General features: G+C 40.9%; 1 protein-coding gene across 4 annotated transcripts in view; it reads left to right on the forward strand.

The window, feature by feature from the left end:
* The window catches only part of LOC110389395 (A-kinase anchor protein 2-like), a 258,560-nt gene that overhangs the window by 139,353 nt on the left and 101,679 nt on the right, over positions 1-17,528 (forward strand). For all 4 annotated transcript variants that reach the window (XM_021379718.1, XM_021379721.1, XM_021379719.1 and 1 more), the window contains one exon: positions 10,241-10,323. In XM_021379718.1, the coding sequence (XP_021235393.1) occupies positions 10,241-10,323 (83 nt within the window). The remainder of the gene's footprint in view (positions 1-10,240; positions 10,324-17,528) is intronic.

The following is a 17,528-nucleotide window of genomic DNA, read 5'->3' on the forward strand; positions in this document are numbered from 1 at the left end:
GAGGGAGAGGGAGAGGGAGAGGGAGAGGGAGAGGGAGAATGAGAGGAGAAGGAAAAAATGAAAAAAAGGAAGGTAAAAAGGAAAGGAGATAGCTCCCCAAATGAAGATGGAGGGAGAGCATATGGTACCTCTGTAGTTTCCCTGAACTGTTGAGTACAAGAGAGAAGGAAAAAGGAATGAGGAAATGCTAGCCTGCAGTGCTCCCTCCCCAGATGTTCCTTTAGAGAATGAATGTTTCCCGTTGTAATTCTAAGCAGAGTTCAGCATCCAACAGCAACTCTTGCAGAAATCTAAACTCAGAGAGCTAAATTCAGATTCAGGGAACAGCAATTCATAGTCCCATTCCACTTGAGTTGCACTGAACAAGCCTCTGCTTGTGTCTCCATCTGTTTATTTCCATTATCTACATACAAAGCCTTAGGCCAGGCACTGTCTCTCAATGGTATTTGCATTGTGCTTGGTGCATAACATATATCTGTTCATAAAGGCAATTATTTTGTAAAGCGTGGGCTTTAGGGTAGCGCCGAATATTTCATATGACCATCACTGTTTTCCAAACAAATAAATTCCATCTGAATTCAACTATTCAGCTTTTTCTGCTAAGGATAGGGAAGCAAATTCAGCCCTTATGCAAATGTGTGAGCATCTCATTGACTTCACTGGCCATTCAGCTTAGCTCTGTCAGTGCTGCATTAGGCCGTGGGTCCCAAACTGTCGTCTCTGCTCTTGCCATCTGTCTTTCTTTGCTAACCTAATTCCTTATTAAATAGGGCGTCTGCAGTGAACGTGAACACATTCTGCTGATCCTTTCGCTGCAGCAAACATTGCTAAAGGCTAAAATTCCTGAAAGTTACAACTCCTTTGAATGTCTCTGCTTTTGAATACCACGTGAGGTTCTTTTAAGGTGGCCTGAAATTCAAACTGTTAATGTTTAATATTCCTGAGCATTCAACCCCTTTGTAATCATATCTTGGACATTCAGATATGCTACTAAGCTGCTTAGGAAATCATTACCTGTAGCAGCACACAGATCCATTGCTTGGCCTAGAGTGCAAAAAGCGCCAGGAGCACCTGTGGCCCTGGGATTGCTCAGCCCAGAGCAGAGGAGGCTGTGTTTTGGGTTTGGATTTAGGAGGCAAGGGTTGGACTCGATGGTCCTTGTGGTTCCCTTCCAATTTGGGATATCCTGCGATTCTGTGATTCTATGATTTGCTGCTTTTCTTAGATACAGAGTGTGGAAAATCCAAACAAAATACTTGAGTAGTTAAAATAAATCAAGTTCAACAGTTTTTTTTCTCTGTTACTCAGCATGTTGTGAAGATAATTGAATTGCTGAATAGAGGAAGAAGCAGTTTTGAACTTGGGTGTAGCCTGCCCAGATCAATACTCTCATCAGGCACGGAAGCCGCAGCAGGTTATAAAGGTGCTGTCAAACCATGCAACTCCCAAAATTTGAATGCTAGCATCAAGCATGAATTCAAGATGAAGCATCAGCTTTAGTTGGTTGTTGATGCACTGGGGAATGTAAGTGCTTAAAGACTCCCATTGCCTCAGGAATGTTTCAGATTTCAAGCTTTGTCAATGCACATCATGGGATAGATAAACAGCTATGAAAGGAAAAGCAGAAATGGGCTGGTAGTTTCCACACGTCTGCAGAATCCTACCAGTGTTTTCTTATTGAGTTTGGATCATACTGTAGCTGCTTTTTACATCCTTGAATAATCATGTTTATCATCCCACAGACACAAGAGTCACCATTTTTGTGTTGCATTAACAGGATTTGCTATAAGGAGTACATGTTGTGACTGTAAAGTAGTTGGAGAGGATGAAGTCTTTGATAAGCAAAGTCTGGATCCAAGACCCTTGGGAATTCATGGCTGGCCAGTGTTCATTAGGAAGCACAGGGCAAAAGAACCACTTTCATCTCCAGTCATGTTTATTGCCATGGTTTGATGAGACTGCCAGGCAGAATCCAGGTTTTATGTTTCAGAATGTTTTCTTTACTTTTTCTTTATCCGTGAAATGTGAAGCAGCCTCAAAAATTACACCCAGATAGCCTATGTAGCAGGACTCAAAAAGTACTCGTGAAATTGAGCTTGTCATACTTGTCATAACACTCTAAGTATTGGCTGTAAGGTGATTGATGTGGCATCACTCAACATCAGACTCGGTGACCTTCTCTTAAATGTTAAGCCTTTTAGGTGCAAAACAGCCCAGTATCCTGATACAATATCATAATTTATTTTCTTTTTAGTTTGGCTTTTGCTTTCAAAGCACTTCATCTTTTCCTCTATTAGAGAGTCAAGCAAACCTTTATTGAACTCTTTCAAGCATATGGCTTGGATAAGAAACATCACAAGGGTTTTGACCAGCAAGTTATTTCTCTTTTGAATGTTGTGTCTGGAAAATGAAACATTTCACTACCAATTTTAAGCCTGAGTAGGTGATATGTGAGTAGCTGAGAAGGATATACCATATCTGGGTATTATGTTTGCCCAGTGATTTGCTTTTTTTGGGAAAATAAATAGTACTTTGAAAGCAAACACTATAATTTTTTCTAATTATATGTCATTTTCTAAGATTGCCAAACATCCACAGTAGCCAGAGCCTGATGCATCTTCTCTAATTGAGCTGTAACTTACTCTATAAGTACTCTCTCTGAAATAATTGAAACTGATTACCATGCAGCTAAGTTTGAGTGAAGATAGGTGACTTTGCCCTCGAACATCTGGATCTTATCTCTGGCATCCTTTTGCTAAAAATGGGATTATTTCAGCCATGCATAATTTCAGTGATTTTAACTTGACTGTAGAGGCTTAAACCCTGTTCAGTGCTCCGGGTCTCTCCTCCCAGAAAATAGATCTACTCTCATTCTCAAGTGAGCCAAATACCTGGCCTGAAAGAGCCCTCTATGCTGGATTTTGTGGCTTTCCAGCAGTAATATGGCTCGCGCCATGATAACAACAGACCACCCGCAGCATTCAACTCTCATGCACGTGTGTAGGAAAGAGCAAGACCTGACTGCTATAGCAGAATTTACAGCATTCACACTGGTGTACATATAGAACAAATAGAGGATTCTTTCATCATTCTTTAACACGACAGGAGAAGATTATAATAAGACATTAATCAATCCATCATCTGCCAGGCAAAAATGGCAGTTTTAACTTTGCAATAAAAGGTTGAAACAAAGTTGTCTGTTAGAAAACTTGCACACTTCTTCAAAGCATGTGACATTACAATCTTAACACAAAAGCAAGCAAAAACTGAACTCAAACTTAAGCCAATTCAGGCAGTTAGTGCTACATCTACCTCACTGCAGTTTGTCCCTTAGCAACCACAACCTAATCGGGAAGATGAGCGTACCTTTAGAGTACTCAGGGATCTTGCTATTGCCTTGTCAAGGTCTGAAGTACTTCCTTCGAGGTTTTATACTGCAAAATCACTTTGTTGTATTTGTTTCTCTCCTGGGTTAACTATGAAGATTTTCTACCATGTCTTTCTAGCAAGGTGGAAGGAATCTTATCAGAGACAATTGTATCTGGTTATTCTAAACCAACTAGGTGGATGCTTCAGACTGCATGTTAGAATTGTATTCTGGTAACTGTGCACAGTCCAAACATTTCTACTATATGTTCAGTGACCCAGACACTTCTGTCAGACCTCTAAATGCAAACCAGATCCAAAATGCCACACTGAAGGAGACCATGAGGTGTGACAGAGAAATTGACAGTGATAGTTTCTCACATACACACTCTATTACTATAGCCAAATGTCAGCAGAGTATAACTGTCTATCCTCTTCCAAAATAATGCAATCTGACACATGTAAGGATCTACTATGTTGAGCCAGTCAGGTTGCTCTCAAAAGGAAAAAACAGCAAGATGTAATTGGAAGAGTCACCTAAAGACAGAGTGTATTGAAAAACAGGGATTGCTTTCCTTCATCCCCACCAAATCCACTGCAAAGACAAGAACACTTATTTCAGAGGTCCACTGCTGAGGTATGCCTTGTCTGCTACACAAAGGTGCCAAAGAGGAAATTAGGCTTGACTGGATACTTATCACTCTTGACATTTAAGGAAGCATCCATAGCATTTTCTGGATATGCATGGAGCCTTTTCAGCTTTTAGTACATGTGGCTGCAGGTCTAACTTTAGGTAACAGATGGGGCTGTAAAGATGTGCCTCATTTGCTTTGGTGTGGGCAGCAAAGTGCAGCAAAGACAGTTGATGAACTGATTCACTTTGCAGTTAAGCAAACTGAATGCAGCTCATTCCTCTCTCAGCTCTGCTGAGAGGGTTAGACACACATCTTTCTGAAATTTACACACATGCATTACTCAGGAGCAAGAAACTCCTTAGGCAGATACAGTGAAATGAGCACCACCAGCAATTTGTCTCCCTCAACACATTACAGACATGTACTTTTAGTACCGTTTGTGTGACTGATAGTTTGGTATTTTCCCCCAGTAGAGCATGGTTATCAGCAGGAGATTATCTTTCCAATTCATTTGCTCTCGCTGCCTGCATTGCATCAATAGTGCTATGAGCCTTCTTGGATGCAGTTTCACTCTGCAACTGAGCTTAAGATGTCATGCATTAATCGCTTGTGCTTCTCTTTATAACATTCAGGTTATTATAAACCCTTGTGCAAGGCAACGAATTCATTTTTCTGCTGCATGGCTTCCACACACGAAAACTTGCACTACATGAAGTCAGTAGGTAATCTGCAGCCTTAGTAATAGGACATCACACTTTTTGCCTGGTATTCCCAAATGAGAGAATGTACTGTGAGGTGAATTATTATGAGTCGAAAAACAGATTCTCAGTTTTTCCTTTCTTTGTTCCACCCAATTCATGTCAGAGTTTTAGCTTATTTCCTCTGAAAATGTCGGTGCTTCTCTCTCAATTTCATCATAAGCTGTACACTGTGAACAAGAAAGCTGAGATTGGAAGCAATTTTCTAAACGACACTACAATCTCTTCTCTTAGAATAGCTTTAACCCTAGGTCTGGTCTATACTTAGGGTTTCACTGCAAAAAAAATGTAGATTATGGCTGTGAGGGCTTTATGCTTACTTTATGGGAGAATTGGTGAGCTTTATAGTACACTAGCAGCTATTTTAAACTACTGTAACCAACTGTTGGAAGAATTTCACCCAGAGTAAAACCTGTAAGATGCATGCACAATATGAATACAAGTTGGTTGAGTTAGTTCATGTTAGCCATGGGCTCATTACTGTTGGTCACTGGAAATTATATTGGTAGATAGAAATTCCTGGCTAAATCAAGTAAGGAACAAAGTTTGAGTTTGGTGTTGTAACTAATGGCTTAAGCTGTGGCTGTTCTCCCAAGATGGCATCACTTCCCACACAACTGAAGTACACTAAAGCGACACTGGAGTATTGCTAACCTGGACTAATACTGTCTTTAACTGTTCGACCTGCAACTACTAATGCGAGTCTCCTTAAGGGATTCCTAAAATGGCACCTTACTACAACCAGAACTAAATTGTGCATATGAAATTGACTGCTGAGGCTTTGATATTCATCCTTTATAAAGGAGCAGCAAAGTACTTCTGGTGTGGTCGTGACCCAGCCAGCATTCTCTGAGGAATGACACCAATCAGGGCTACTTTCAAATGGGGCATATGTAAGTGTGACTTCTTTCCTGTCCACCTTAATAGGGAAATTTTTGCCTTATTTTTTTCTTGGTATATAAATCCAAAACACATCAGACAATAAGATCTGAGGAAAACAACAAACAAACAATCCTTTGGAAGAGAAGTAAGCAAATCAGCAAAATAAATCATGCCGTTAATTCTACAGTGCACGCATCCACTCCAGTGAAGGAAATCACTATCAGATGAGGAAAAACAGATTAAATGAGCTTATCATCTGATGACAATTGCTAACCAAGAGACAGTCGCATCATAAGGGAAGTGGCACCAACAGTAATCTCCATAACAATTTTACTAAGATTGATGATTCTATGGAAACAGAGACTAAGATACTCTTATTTTAACACAATGAGATGCGCCCTCAAGGGCATATTTTTGTTACTATGCTTTCTCACTCTAAGGAATAACAAAGTTTCCAAACTACTGTTTCAAAATATGGCAAGGATGTGATTCCTAAGCATAGCATATGTTAAAGAAAACTAAGTGCAAAAGATGGATAAATTAGCAGTTTTCTTTACCTCTTGAATTATATCTTTGACTTCACGTTTATCCTCCCATTCTGGAACCCTGTGAAGCCACTAAGCTGTTTTGTGGTTCAATAAATAAATGTTAGCACTCTTGCTGAAAGATCTTTTACCCTATATGGTTTCTGGGATATTTTCCTCTCCCTTCCCCTCGTTTGTTTTTTTTTTTTTTTACTTCCCAATGGCCTTTTATTATTTATTGGAATAACTGGTGACAAACTCTGTTTTGTAGTTTAACGTGGCATCTGTCTGCTGGGTCAGCTGGACACTGCCAAGAAAGCAATATGAGGACGTAGTTTGATCTTAGTTTTTAATGACAAGTTGTATCTAGCTGAAAGAAAACAGACTAGGAAATAGCAGGAATCCCTGTGGTTCAAGTAAAGTGGAAACAGTTGCTCTAATGAATCCCACCCCTTGCCTCTTCAAGATCGGATTGTCCAGTCTAGTGATCAGGGATTTATGTCATTGGAGCTGAGCTATGACAAGGGCAAGATGCATTGCATTCTGATGAACAACACATCAGCCAGCAAAACCGAGGTAACAATACCCTCCAGGAGACAGGGAAGTCCAAACTGGGAGGAGTAAATGTCCTTTTGGTATATGTGTGCAACCTACCTTGTCACTGAAAGAGACCAACCATGCTCCTGCAAATAACCCCTTTCAGATCCCACAGATAAGCTGAAGAGGATAATACATCTTAGACAGCTACTGCATTTTGCAAGTGAACATCTGACTGTGCTCTAGCTTCATAGCAGGTATAAATGCAAATCAAGTAGGAAGAAGGCTTGATTCAGTATAATTCAGTCACTGTAGGAGTTTTCCTGGTGAATACTCATAAGGGCTTTTTCTGTGTTTTCCTCTGAGGAGACAAAACTTCACCCTAAACTATGTTCCCTAATTAGCTGCTCTTATGCTACAACTTGTCTCTTTGGGCCCTGCACCAAGTGTTGATTGATTTCTTTTGCAAGAACATATAGACTGCCAGGTTTCATATGGACATAAACTACACCTGAGCTAGCAGTTGTATAGGACAGGGCTGGGAGTGGTCACCTACCAGCTTAAAAGCATGGCAGTGGAGTCTATATTCTGCAAGCACGGCAGAAGGCACTCTGCTGCTAAAACAAACAGCAAAATTAAGACCCTAAATCTGTGTTTTCTGGTGCTTTTTGTTGTTACTGCTGTTCCTTGGTTGATTAGACTGCGTTGGGCTGGTTTTGTTTGTTTGGTTGTTTTTGCATTTGTGGACTCATACGTTTTCTAGAACAGTTTCTGTCCCACCGTAATAATTTCACATGTTTTAGGATCTGAATTGCATCTTAAGGTTTACTTTCTTTCTCCAGGCTTGTAGCAGTAAAGCAGAAACCCTGACAGACTGAGGTCAGCTTAAGCAAACCCTCCTGATGAATGTACTGGCCCAAGCTAACTAAGGTAGAGGTGCTTCCCCCACAGTCACAGTCCTGGCCATGAAGATCTGTAATTCAAACACCAACTGCTAAACTCTCCCTTTGGTTGTTAGGAGCAATGAGTGAATGTGGGCAGGTGTCTTCTGATTTCTTAATACTTCTTTTAGTTGTTTTTCATCCATACTCTGCATTCACTGCCAACTGCACTACCAAGAACTGGGCATCTGACTCCCAGTTTTGAACATCATCTTCTTTGACAGTGTCTGCTGCTTTCTCTCCTGACTTAATGCAGATTAGCTGAGACCCCAAATTCTTTCTCATTAGCTGCAGCTTGATTTCACTTCCAAGCTTGCACAGGTACATCTCTTAAGGAAAAATACTGTTAGCTCAGCTTCATGCCTGTTGTATTGTCCAGTCTTCTTTATTGTTAAATTCATCCATCAAACTCTATTCACAATTGAAATGAACAGCAAATTAAAAGAAACAAATAACTCAGCACAGTGCTACACAGAACTGAAGCTAGCATGTATAGAGGTGGATGAAAAGCCGCTGAGCCCGAATAGTGCTGATAGAGCTGCCCTGCAACTGTTCTGGTTCAGTTATTCCACCCTTCCCTGCAGAAAATGAGAGATGGAAAACTTTAGCTGTGCTAATGGCAGCATGAGCAGGTACCGCATTCAACCACTACAGTGTGCTGATGGATGTGAACATGCTTCAGACTTTTATTTATTCCAAGGGTGATTTCCAAGCTGCCTGGTCCTCCATGCAGATCAAGTCAGAAGTCTATATTGTAGTCTGTCAACAAATACAAAATGTATAGTGAATGTTCTGAGGTTTAAAGTATCTGTGAGCCTGTGAGAGTTGCAGAAGATCTATCCTTTTCTTTTGTTCTTTTATTTCAGAGACCTTGGACTCTTTTTTTTCCTTCTTCTTCCTGGTTTAGCACTGCTGTAATGATCTCTTTTTAATCTTTCATGTCTTGTCATATCAACAAGTCATATAAGTTACAGGTGGACAATCAAGTCGATCCCAATGCCTGTCAAGAGTTATGCAGAATGTTAGTCATGGCACTGATATGAAATTAGGCAATACACATCTCCGTTTAACATCCAGGTCATCAGACTCTCCTTTTCTTTGTGTACATAGGCTGCATCTACATTATTGTCTTGGCTGAGAACAATAGTAAGTTTTTTAGTGAATTCGTGCCTCTTTCCTTTACCATGCTTATGACTGGTTCAAAAGAGAAATGATTCACAGTGTGTGATGATTTTGTTGAATCACAAGAGAGAGTTGTTTTAGAGGAAATCAAACCAGAAACTCTTCTCCAGGGACACATGAAATAGCACTCGCCAAGCCCCAGTGGAAACACGAATATTCAAATCAAGTATTAGTCCTTCAGGTGTGGTAGTAACATTCATCCAGGGAATCAGTCTAAATCTAGACTGACATTAAATCCTGGAAATATTTGCAATATAGATATAGAGATAGCAGCACCAACTCCTCCCATATTCTGATCCATACTACTGCTCAGCTACTTTGCTAATGCAAAAATAGCAATAGAGGCATTCACACAAGGACCAAATGCTGAAGTTTGGGGAGTCCAAATATACTGCAGAAAAGGATATACTGGGAATGCTCTAGTATAGTAGTAAAAAAGCTGCTATACATGTCCACTTGTAGAACAGGAGAGTATATACTCTGAAGTACAGATATTAGTAGAGAATCTGAGCCTCACTGCTCTAAAATGCTCTGTAGACATACAGTAAGGAGGGTCCTTTTGGCCTCTAATTAGCCCAGTCTGCACAGCATGAATAAGGCAATCCAGGAAGTGAACCAGAAATGAATAATAAGCAGTCATCAGAAAAGGAATAGAAAAAATAATAATAATAATAAAAGGAGGGGTAAAAAACAACAGAATAAACTAGTGATTTTTGCAGCACCACTTTCAAAGCAGCAATGCTCCAGGGGCATCACAGCAGAGATGTGTGCTAAGGAGGGAAGAATCCTGTGGTGAAGTCACAGTATTTCACCACACTTTGTGTGGTCACTTTGTGGACTTATCAAAAAATTGGGAGGTCACAACAAGAAAGAAAAGTCCCCCAGTCTCTTATTCTGCACTTCCACACATCTTTAAATCCAGCAAGAGGCTACCTGTTGACTCTGTGGGCTACACAAGACACCACAGGTCAGCATGTGGGAAGTGATTGACTCTTACCTTCTTCTCAAGCCTTAAGCTTGATGTAGAAATAAAAGTGCAGAGGCTCTTCCTCCAGATGGGACTCACAAGCTGCCTGCACCGCAAGCTGTAAACTGTGACTGCAATCCTGACCTCACACAATAAATAGTGATGGCTAGAGCCTGGCTGACAAACGAATGGCATTCACTGGTGAGATGGTCTTAGCTAGGCTCCTAGATCCTCATCATATCCCTTACTTTAGGATGCACAGAAAGGATAGGAAATCCTTCAGCTTCTACCTGGTATGGGATGGGATGGGATGGGATGGGATGGGATGGGATGGGATGGGATGGGATGGGATGGGACACTGCTGATGGAAATGGACAGGAGCAAAGCAAAGCAATCTTTCAGGCACACACATTCTCCCACGAACAATGAAATGTCTTTGGTCTTGTAGGCACAAGAGAAATGGACATGCTTCCAAAAGACCAGCAGGGACTGTGCTCCTTTGAAAGCCCTGAAACTGAGGAGAGGACAGAGGTAAGTCTCCTCTCACCACATCTTTGTGGGAAGCACACAGATCTGTGCTGTGCTCAGACATAACATCCACAACACTGAATGCTTGGTGGGATAGGTGCAACTTCCTCCGTAAAGTGGGTATTGTGGTGAGAGCACTTCACACAGCAGACTCTGATGTTGTAAACTGCATTTCCATTAGTGCTGCTGGGCCTCTCCCTTAGTATCTGAAAGCCTGGTGCCCACCTGCTCCTGTCTGCTAGAAACCTGCATACAAGTAAAACTGGAAAACCAAGAGTCTGAGAAGTGCTCGTACAGAGAGGTTGCCCTTAGCTGGTAGCCTTGTGTGGTTGAGTTACTCAGTTTGGGTGGAAAAGGTGTGATGGAGCCAGCCCTTTTTCTTTGTTTTTCTCAGTACAATCACATTCATCACATGTGTTTTTAAAACAGCAAAAGAATTTGTAAGAAAAATGTTGGGAGTAGAAAGGGAATTAATGGGCAATGTGAATTCCAAGAGGGCTGAGACATCCTTCTTCAGGGTAACTGGCACTGGAAGGCATGAGGCATGTGTATCTAAAGACAAAAACAACTGGACACTCTTAAGCAATTTGGTACCATACAGTTAGTTTTAGTCTTCACTTCTAAGGACAGAGGGTTATTTTAATTTTATTACAGTTTGTTAAATTTAGCCCAATAACCAATTCTTGTATTTAAAGAAGCACTGAAAGAAAAATGGCAGCAAGTAATTATCTTTTTGTGATCTATGAGTAAAACCTGGTGTGAGAAGTGCAGGTCTGCTAGCTCTAAAATCTTAAAGCCAATGGTGAATAATCAGCTAACATCAGAATATGCAAAAGGTTTGGGTTTTAAATGAGAAAACTTTAAATGCAAAACCTGTTTTCAAAATTCTTTCCTAGATTCTTTTTCTTCATGTACTTGCTAGTGTAATTTACCATTTAAAAAAAAAAAAACTTTTTTTTCAAAATCAAAGTTTCCTGCAGTTTTTACTGAAGTATAAATTCCATCTGAAAGGGGCTGGACACCAACCTGACATCAAAAAATATAACACCTGCTAATAAAAAAGAAATATGAATCTGAATACACGTGCTTAACAATTTAGCAAATTTAGGATTAAGTCTATACAGTCAAATCAACATGCCATCACAGGTGCCAGTCCATGAGAATCTGCTTTTCTTTAGGCAAATAACTTACCACACAAGCAGTAAATGTAAGGTTCAAATTGGTAATTCAAAGCAGTCAAAATGAAATTTTAATGTTGCATTAAATCAGATATGTAAATCATTCCAACTGTGGTTGGAAGGTGGACTTGCACAGGCGTTCCCAGATATTTTGATTTTGTGACTGTAAGTGCTCTGCTCAGCACAGTACTGCTTCATGGCAACTTGAGAATCTCAAGCAGGACCTGTACAACATCTAGGAAAGCTCTGAGCAGCCCCTAACATTCTCTGGCTGAAGTTAAGGCCATATTTCAGGAAAAGGAGGAAAAAAGTTCAATTACTTTGGAATGTAATTTGTTTTAATACATTAATTCCAATGCTGGGGAGTGTAACAACACACAGAACAACATCTGACTTAACACTAAATACTCCTTAGTTTTAGAGAAGATGTCACAATTCTTAATAATTGCCCCCCACAGCAGGAGGATGTTTAGTGACAGAACTTTGTGTCAGAAGGAGGTTGAGTTGGTGTTACCACTGGCGCAATGTGAGCAGAATCTGCAAAATGCTATCATATGAAAGGCAATAAAGACCATGTGAGTATCTTCACCAGAGTGGAAGAAAATTAACTTAATCATAGAAAAAGGTGAAGCACTGAAATTTTCATTAATGACTTGGTAACCATTAGTGGAATAGAGAAGCTTAGTGTTTGAGACAGAAACTATATGGAACAGTGGGACAGAAACCTCTTTTCTGAGCTTGGATTTGCTGAGAGAGAAAAATCCCTAAGAACTATTCTGTCCATATCTAAACAGTCAAATGAGCTGGTTATTTTCAGGTAAGAAAATCAAAAGTTATAGATTAACACTATAAATAATACATGCAGATTTAGTTGCAATATTTTTGATGATACCAAGAGAAAGAATATTCTCAATCAGTAGAAGTCAGGAAATAGAAATTAGCAGTTCTTTTTTACTTGCAACTGTGTACTTACATAACATGGAGGCCCAGGTCATCATAAAATTCTCTCCACCTTCAACAAACTACTAGCAGCAGGTAACAAGCATTCCCTAGGTCCAGACTGCACGGTTGACTGCATGGTTCAATTAAAGGGAAACTACATAGGTTTCAACAAAGCATAGGAAATTCTTATATCTTGTAGATAATGACTTTCACTACAAGTGAAGACATGATACAAGTCTCAAAAGAGGATAGGCAGTAAACAGATGTTATTCTTGATGCTAGTCAGAAGGCAAAGTAATATACTCTTTTGAAAGAAAGGAAAAATGTGATTCTTCCAAAGAGACATATTGTGTAGCAGGCTCAGAACTAGGTGAGCTGGGCCCACTGTTGAACAACACAATGCTTACAAATGATCTCGGAGTTCTGTAGGTTTCTTCTTTTTTTTTTAATACAGTAAAGTACTGCTTCTTCTTCGCTGTGCCTAAAACATCGTGTTAAACTTGCAGCTCTCATGGAGTTCAGAATATCATGTGCTGTATTACTGAGCCTCTCCTGGAGCTTCCAATCAAAAAAAGGGAATGTGTATGTGTGTAGGAGTAGCACAAACTGCAGCTGGTTTTATTTATTTTTTCCACCACCATTACTGCTTACTGGTAACAAGGAAGATGATACATGAATACTCTGTTTGGTTTCTCTGCAACACTATTGCACATAAAGTTGGGAGATTACCTTGGTGAATAACTCCTAATTTTAACAGAACATTTATGACTATTAGAAAGGGCCAGCAGTAGGTTGAAAGAGTTTGTCACACAGTGAAACGGATTCTACTATTTTGCTGAAATGCTTTACTGGAGATAGAAAACCTCAGTTTGCTCTTTTATTGGTTTTAGGAAAGATTTTATCACCAAAGGACCTAAGTGAGCCTAGGCAACTTAGGAAAGATTAATTAATTTTGCTGGGCAGCTACTTAAAAACAACAACCAAAAAATCCAGACATTTCAAGGGTGCAACTCCTACCCCTCATCCTGCCTTTCATGTCACTGCCATAAACGCACTGTGGCTTCAGATTTTGCAGACAACTGAAAATGGCAGACACTTGTGAGGCCAGAAATCTAAAACCTCTGACCATCATAGTAAACTCATATGGTCCTAAATAGCCAGTAGTTAACTATGCACCTGGCTGCCATGTCAGGTGTGGAGGTGTGCTGTTGAAATTCAGATGCACCTCAAGCACCGGGTGCAGTTTGGGGTGCTACAACATATGAAGGACATAGAACCATTAGAGAGCGTCCAAAGAAGAGCTACAAAGATTGAGAAGGGTCTGGAGGACAAGAGGTGCAAGGAGTGGCTGCTGTCCCTGGGTTTGCTCAGCCCAGAGCAGAGGAGCTGAAGGGAGGCCTCATGGCAGCTGCAGCTCTCACAGTGAGCTGCATCAGGGGAGGGTCAGGGGGTTAGGGAAAGGCTCTGCCCGACAGAGCGGTGGGCATGGCACAGCTCCCCAGGGCAGCGGGCATGGCCCAGAGCTGCTGGAGCTCAGGGAGCGTTTGGGCACCGCTCTCAGATCTAGGATTTGGACTTTAGGTGGTCCTGTGTGGAGGTGGAGATTGGACTCAGAGGTTCTTGTGGGTCTGTTTCAACTCAGAATATTCTGTGATTGTATAGAATCAGAGAATCATAGAATCGTTAGAGTTGGAAGGGACCTCTGAAGGCCATCTAGTCCAACTCTCCTGCAATGAACAGAGACACCACAGCTACATCAGGTAGCCCAGGGCCTGTTCCAGCCTCACCTTGAAAGTCTCCAGAAATGAGGCATCAACCACATCACTGGGCAACCTGTTCCGGTGCCTCACCACCCTCACCATAAAAGACTTTTTCCTTATATCTAACCTAAATCTACTCTGTTTGAGCTTGAAGCCATTTCCCCTTGTTCTATCACCACAGACCCTGCTCAAGAGTCTGCCCCCTTCTTTCCTGTAGCTCCCCTTTAGATTCTGACAGGCTGGTCTCAGGTCACCTCTCAGCCTTCTCTTCTCCAGGCTGAACAGCCCCAGCTCTCTCAGCCTGTCCTCACAGGAGAGGTGTCCAATTCTGTGGATCATTTCTGTGGCCCTTAAGGCAGGGTACATGCCAGTCTGACAGAGTAAAATCATCCCTCGTCTATGGATGATGTTCTTCTCAATTGGCTCATGCTAACCCTGGTTTTCATAGGCCTGGTCCCTGCTGGAGTCCAGTTCATAGTGGAGTCAGTGGAGCAGGGGAACCATCCAAGTTACGAGCCCTATACACAAGCTCATATCTAGGAGTTCACTGGCAATTACAATCTCTGCTAATATTGCTCTTGAGTATGTCTTCATATTATGAAGGCAACATTGGTCCAGGAAGCCAAGGGACTTGTCAGTCATGCAGAGCAATCATAGCCATTATACTTGACCTCTGGCATTATAATTTTATTTATGTGGCTCTGGCTGGAGGCTGTCAGAGGTAAGCAACAAGACTGCCACACTGGCAGCTGTGTAAAATGTGCCTACTGAACTTCATTTCCAAAAACAAATAAGATTGCCTGCTCAGGCAGTATTTGAGTTAGACAATAAAATGCATACCAGTTTCATAGTGCAGAGCAAGATTTCCATATAGAACAGTTTGTATCTTTAATTAGCTGGCCCATAATCGTCTTATCTTTTCATCTCATTACAGTTTCATTTTGCATGTTTTTCCTTCTGATGATTGAAAAATGACATGAAGCTATGACCCCTGGCTTATTGAAGGGACAGCCAGTTCTTCAGCCTGACCATGGTTTAGTCATTTGGCCTCCTCCCCCTGTTAATTCAAGGGCAGATCTTTAGTAGATCCTGATACTGTAGTTGTGGGTGGGGGCAACAAATTTCTTCTTTGAACATTATCCAATTCTCTGTGACTATCTATGGACCTCTAGGTGGGCTTGGTTTTCCCACTTCATGATTTCAAGTAGTGCCACCCATCTTGCAGAAAATGACAATGAACGCTGCTGCAACAGAGCCAGAAGGAACAAACATCCAGCCTCTGACATAGGCAAGGCTAGTTAAACTGTTTGGAGAAGGTAGCTTCAGCTGAAGTCTCATATTTTAATAAGCAAAAGTTGCAAGATTAAAAGGATAGAGCTTGCAGAAGCAAGCACTCATTAAAGCTGTGGCACCATAAAGATAAAAATGTTAGGATTATGGCAAGAAGGGCTTGCTGTTCTCCCGTATAATAGGGATTTAACTCCCTGGAGGCTGGTAGGGCTCCCCACTTAGGAGTTAAAGCAGTGGCAGAGAGATTTCTCTTTTCCATAATTGTCAGAAGACACCTGTGACAGCTGAGTACAAAAAGACGACATGACAAAATGTGCCTTCCTGCATTTAATTAATGTTCAGAACTAGTGTAAGCATCATGTTGGCTTTTCCTGGTTATTAAATGTGTGGGGCTTAAGAAAGCTGCTTGTTTCTGAGGCCGTTGCTTGTGAGTTGAAAATGCCGGGAACATTTCAAACAGGAGCCTATAACATTTAAATGGTATTATTTGTAAAAGTCACAGAAATATTTTTTGTGTAGTAGTATCAGTCAAGTTCTTTTATTTCTTTGCTGGTCCAAAAAATTTTGTGTAATGCCCTTTTCTCTCATCCTAACTTCTGGCACAAGACCGCACTAGCTCCTCAGCTCTCGGAATCCACCTGCCTCTCCATGTGCTCATCACAAGAGTCTGTTTTGCTGTGACTGCAACCCCTTGCAATTCAGACTCCTTTCCCAGTTTCTATTTTTTTCATTAACCCATTCAAATGTTAAAAATAATTAGCCTGTTATGTGTGTTGCTTTCATTCCCCCTCTCTAAAAAGGCCCTGATCATCTTCCCCTTGTATTTTGTCTCTGTGCAAGTCCCAAGTCCACTCCCATTTTAGTTTCTGCTATTTTTTTTTCTCATTTGCTGCCACTTTTGCTTCAATCTCGTCTCCGGTGTCCGCCACAGTTGCTTATCTCCCCTTAGGACTTTTTCCTCGGGGTGACTCTGGTCCAGTTTTCCCTGCAGGAGCAAATGTCCCTGCTCCTCAGTGCTCATTGGTGCTTACATTTTAATAAGATCTGCTGGCCAGATAAGGAGTCATTATGTTGAATGAGATAAACTTACTAAAGGAAAGCCTGTCCCTACTCCAGGTCTCAGAAAACACTTTGGATCCATCTATGAGCTGTGACATTAAAATATCACATTTTCTCCCTCCTCCTCTGCAGTTTTGATGATTAATGGCAACAAACTATTTCTGCGTTATCTCTGTTTGCACAACTGGAATTTATAGTTACATTTATAACTCAGCCCTTGCAAATGGGAAGAAGACTCAGGGAAATACACCATCTTTCAGTGTTTATGTACACATATTTAAACATTTCTACACTGTATATTTTGTGGATAGGCTACACAAACAATTTTACTAACTCTACAGAACTGGCTTTTGAATACAGAGTCTAATGTATTTAAAATGCTGCGGGACAACACTGCTTTATTCCCTGCAGACAACTTTATCCTTTGTCTTGTCATTTTTATTGTTCTAGTGGTGGTGAATAAAGCCCTGCATCTGTTCCTTAGGAAGGACTTAATCCAAAGCCCACTGAATGCAGTGGAAGAGACTCCATTGGGCTTCAGATCAAGCTCTTCAGCTCACAAACAAATGCCCTTTGTTAGAATATGCTATTCAAGTACTGTACAGAAAAGTTTCAGAGGTTCCCTACTTCTAAAATAATACTTGTTCTTTGAATCTTTTTTTTTTTTTTTTTGCTAAGCCTGTTATTTGGCAGAACAATATGCAACTGTACATAACCATTGAAATACTGTAATCTGTGATTAAATTGCCCCAGCAGTTGATAAAACGTTGAGTACATTAGGCTGGGATAAGAAGTGCTGTATTTATATGGCTCTTCCCATGCATGCAGTAATTTAGAAAATATACAGAGACACACACCCACCCCTGAGGATGCTCAGGCTCAAGCTGGATGAGGGCAGACCTCCCTTGGGAATGCCTTATGTTGGTGTTATTGATGAAGCAGACTTGAAAGAGTCTGTTCTATTGTAAAGAGGGATAGC

Source organism: Numida meleagris, chromosome Z (genome assembly GCF_002078875.1).
Source record: "Numida meleagris isolate 19003 breed g44 Domestic line chromosome Z, NumMel1.0, whole genome shotgun sequence".
Classification (NCBI taxonomy): Eukaryota; Metazoa; Chordata; class Aves; order Galliformes; family Numididae; genus Numida; species Numida meleagris.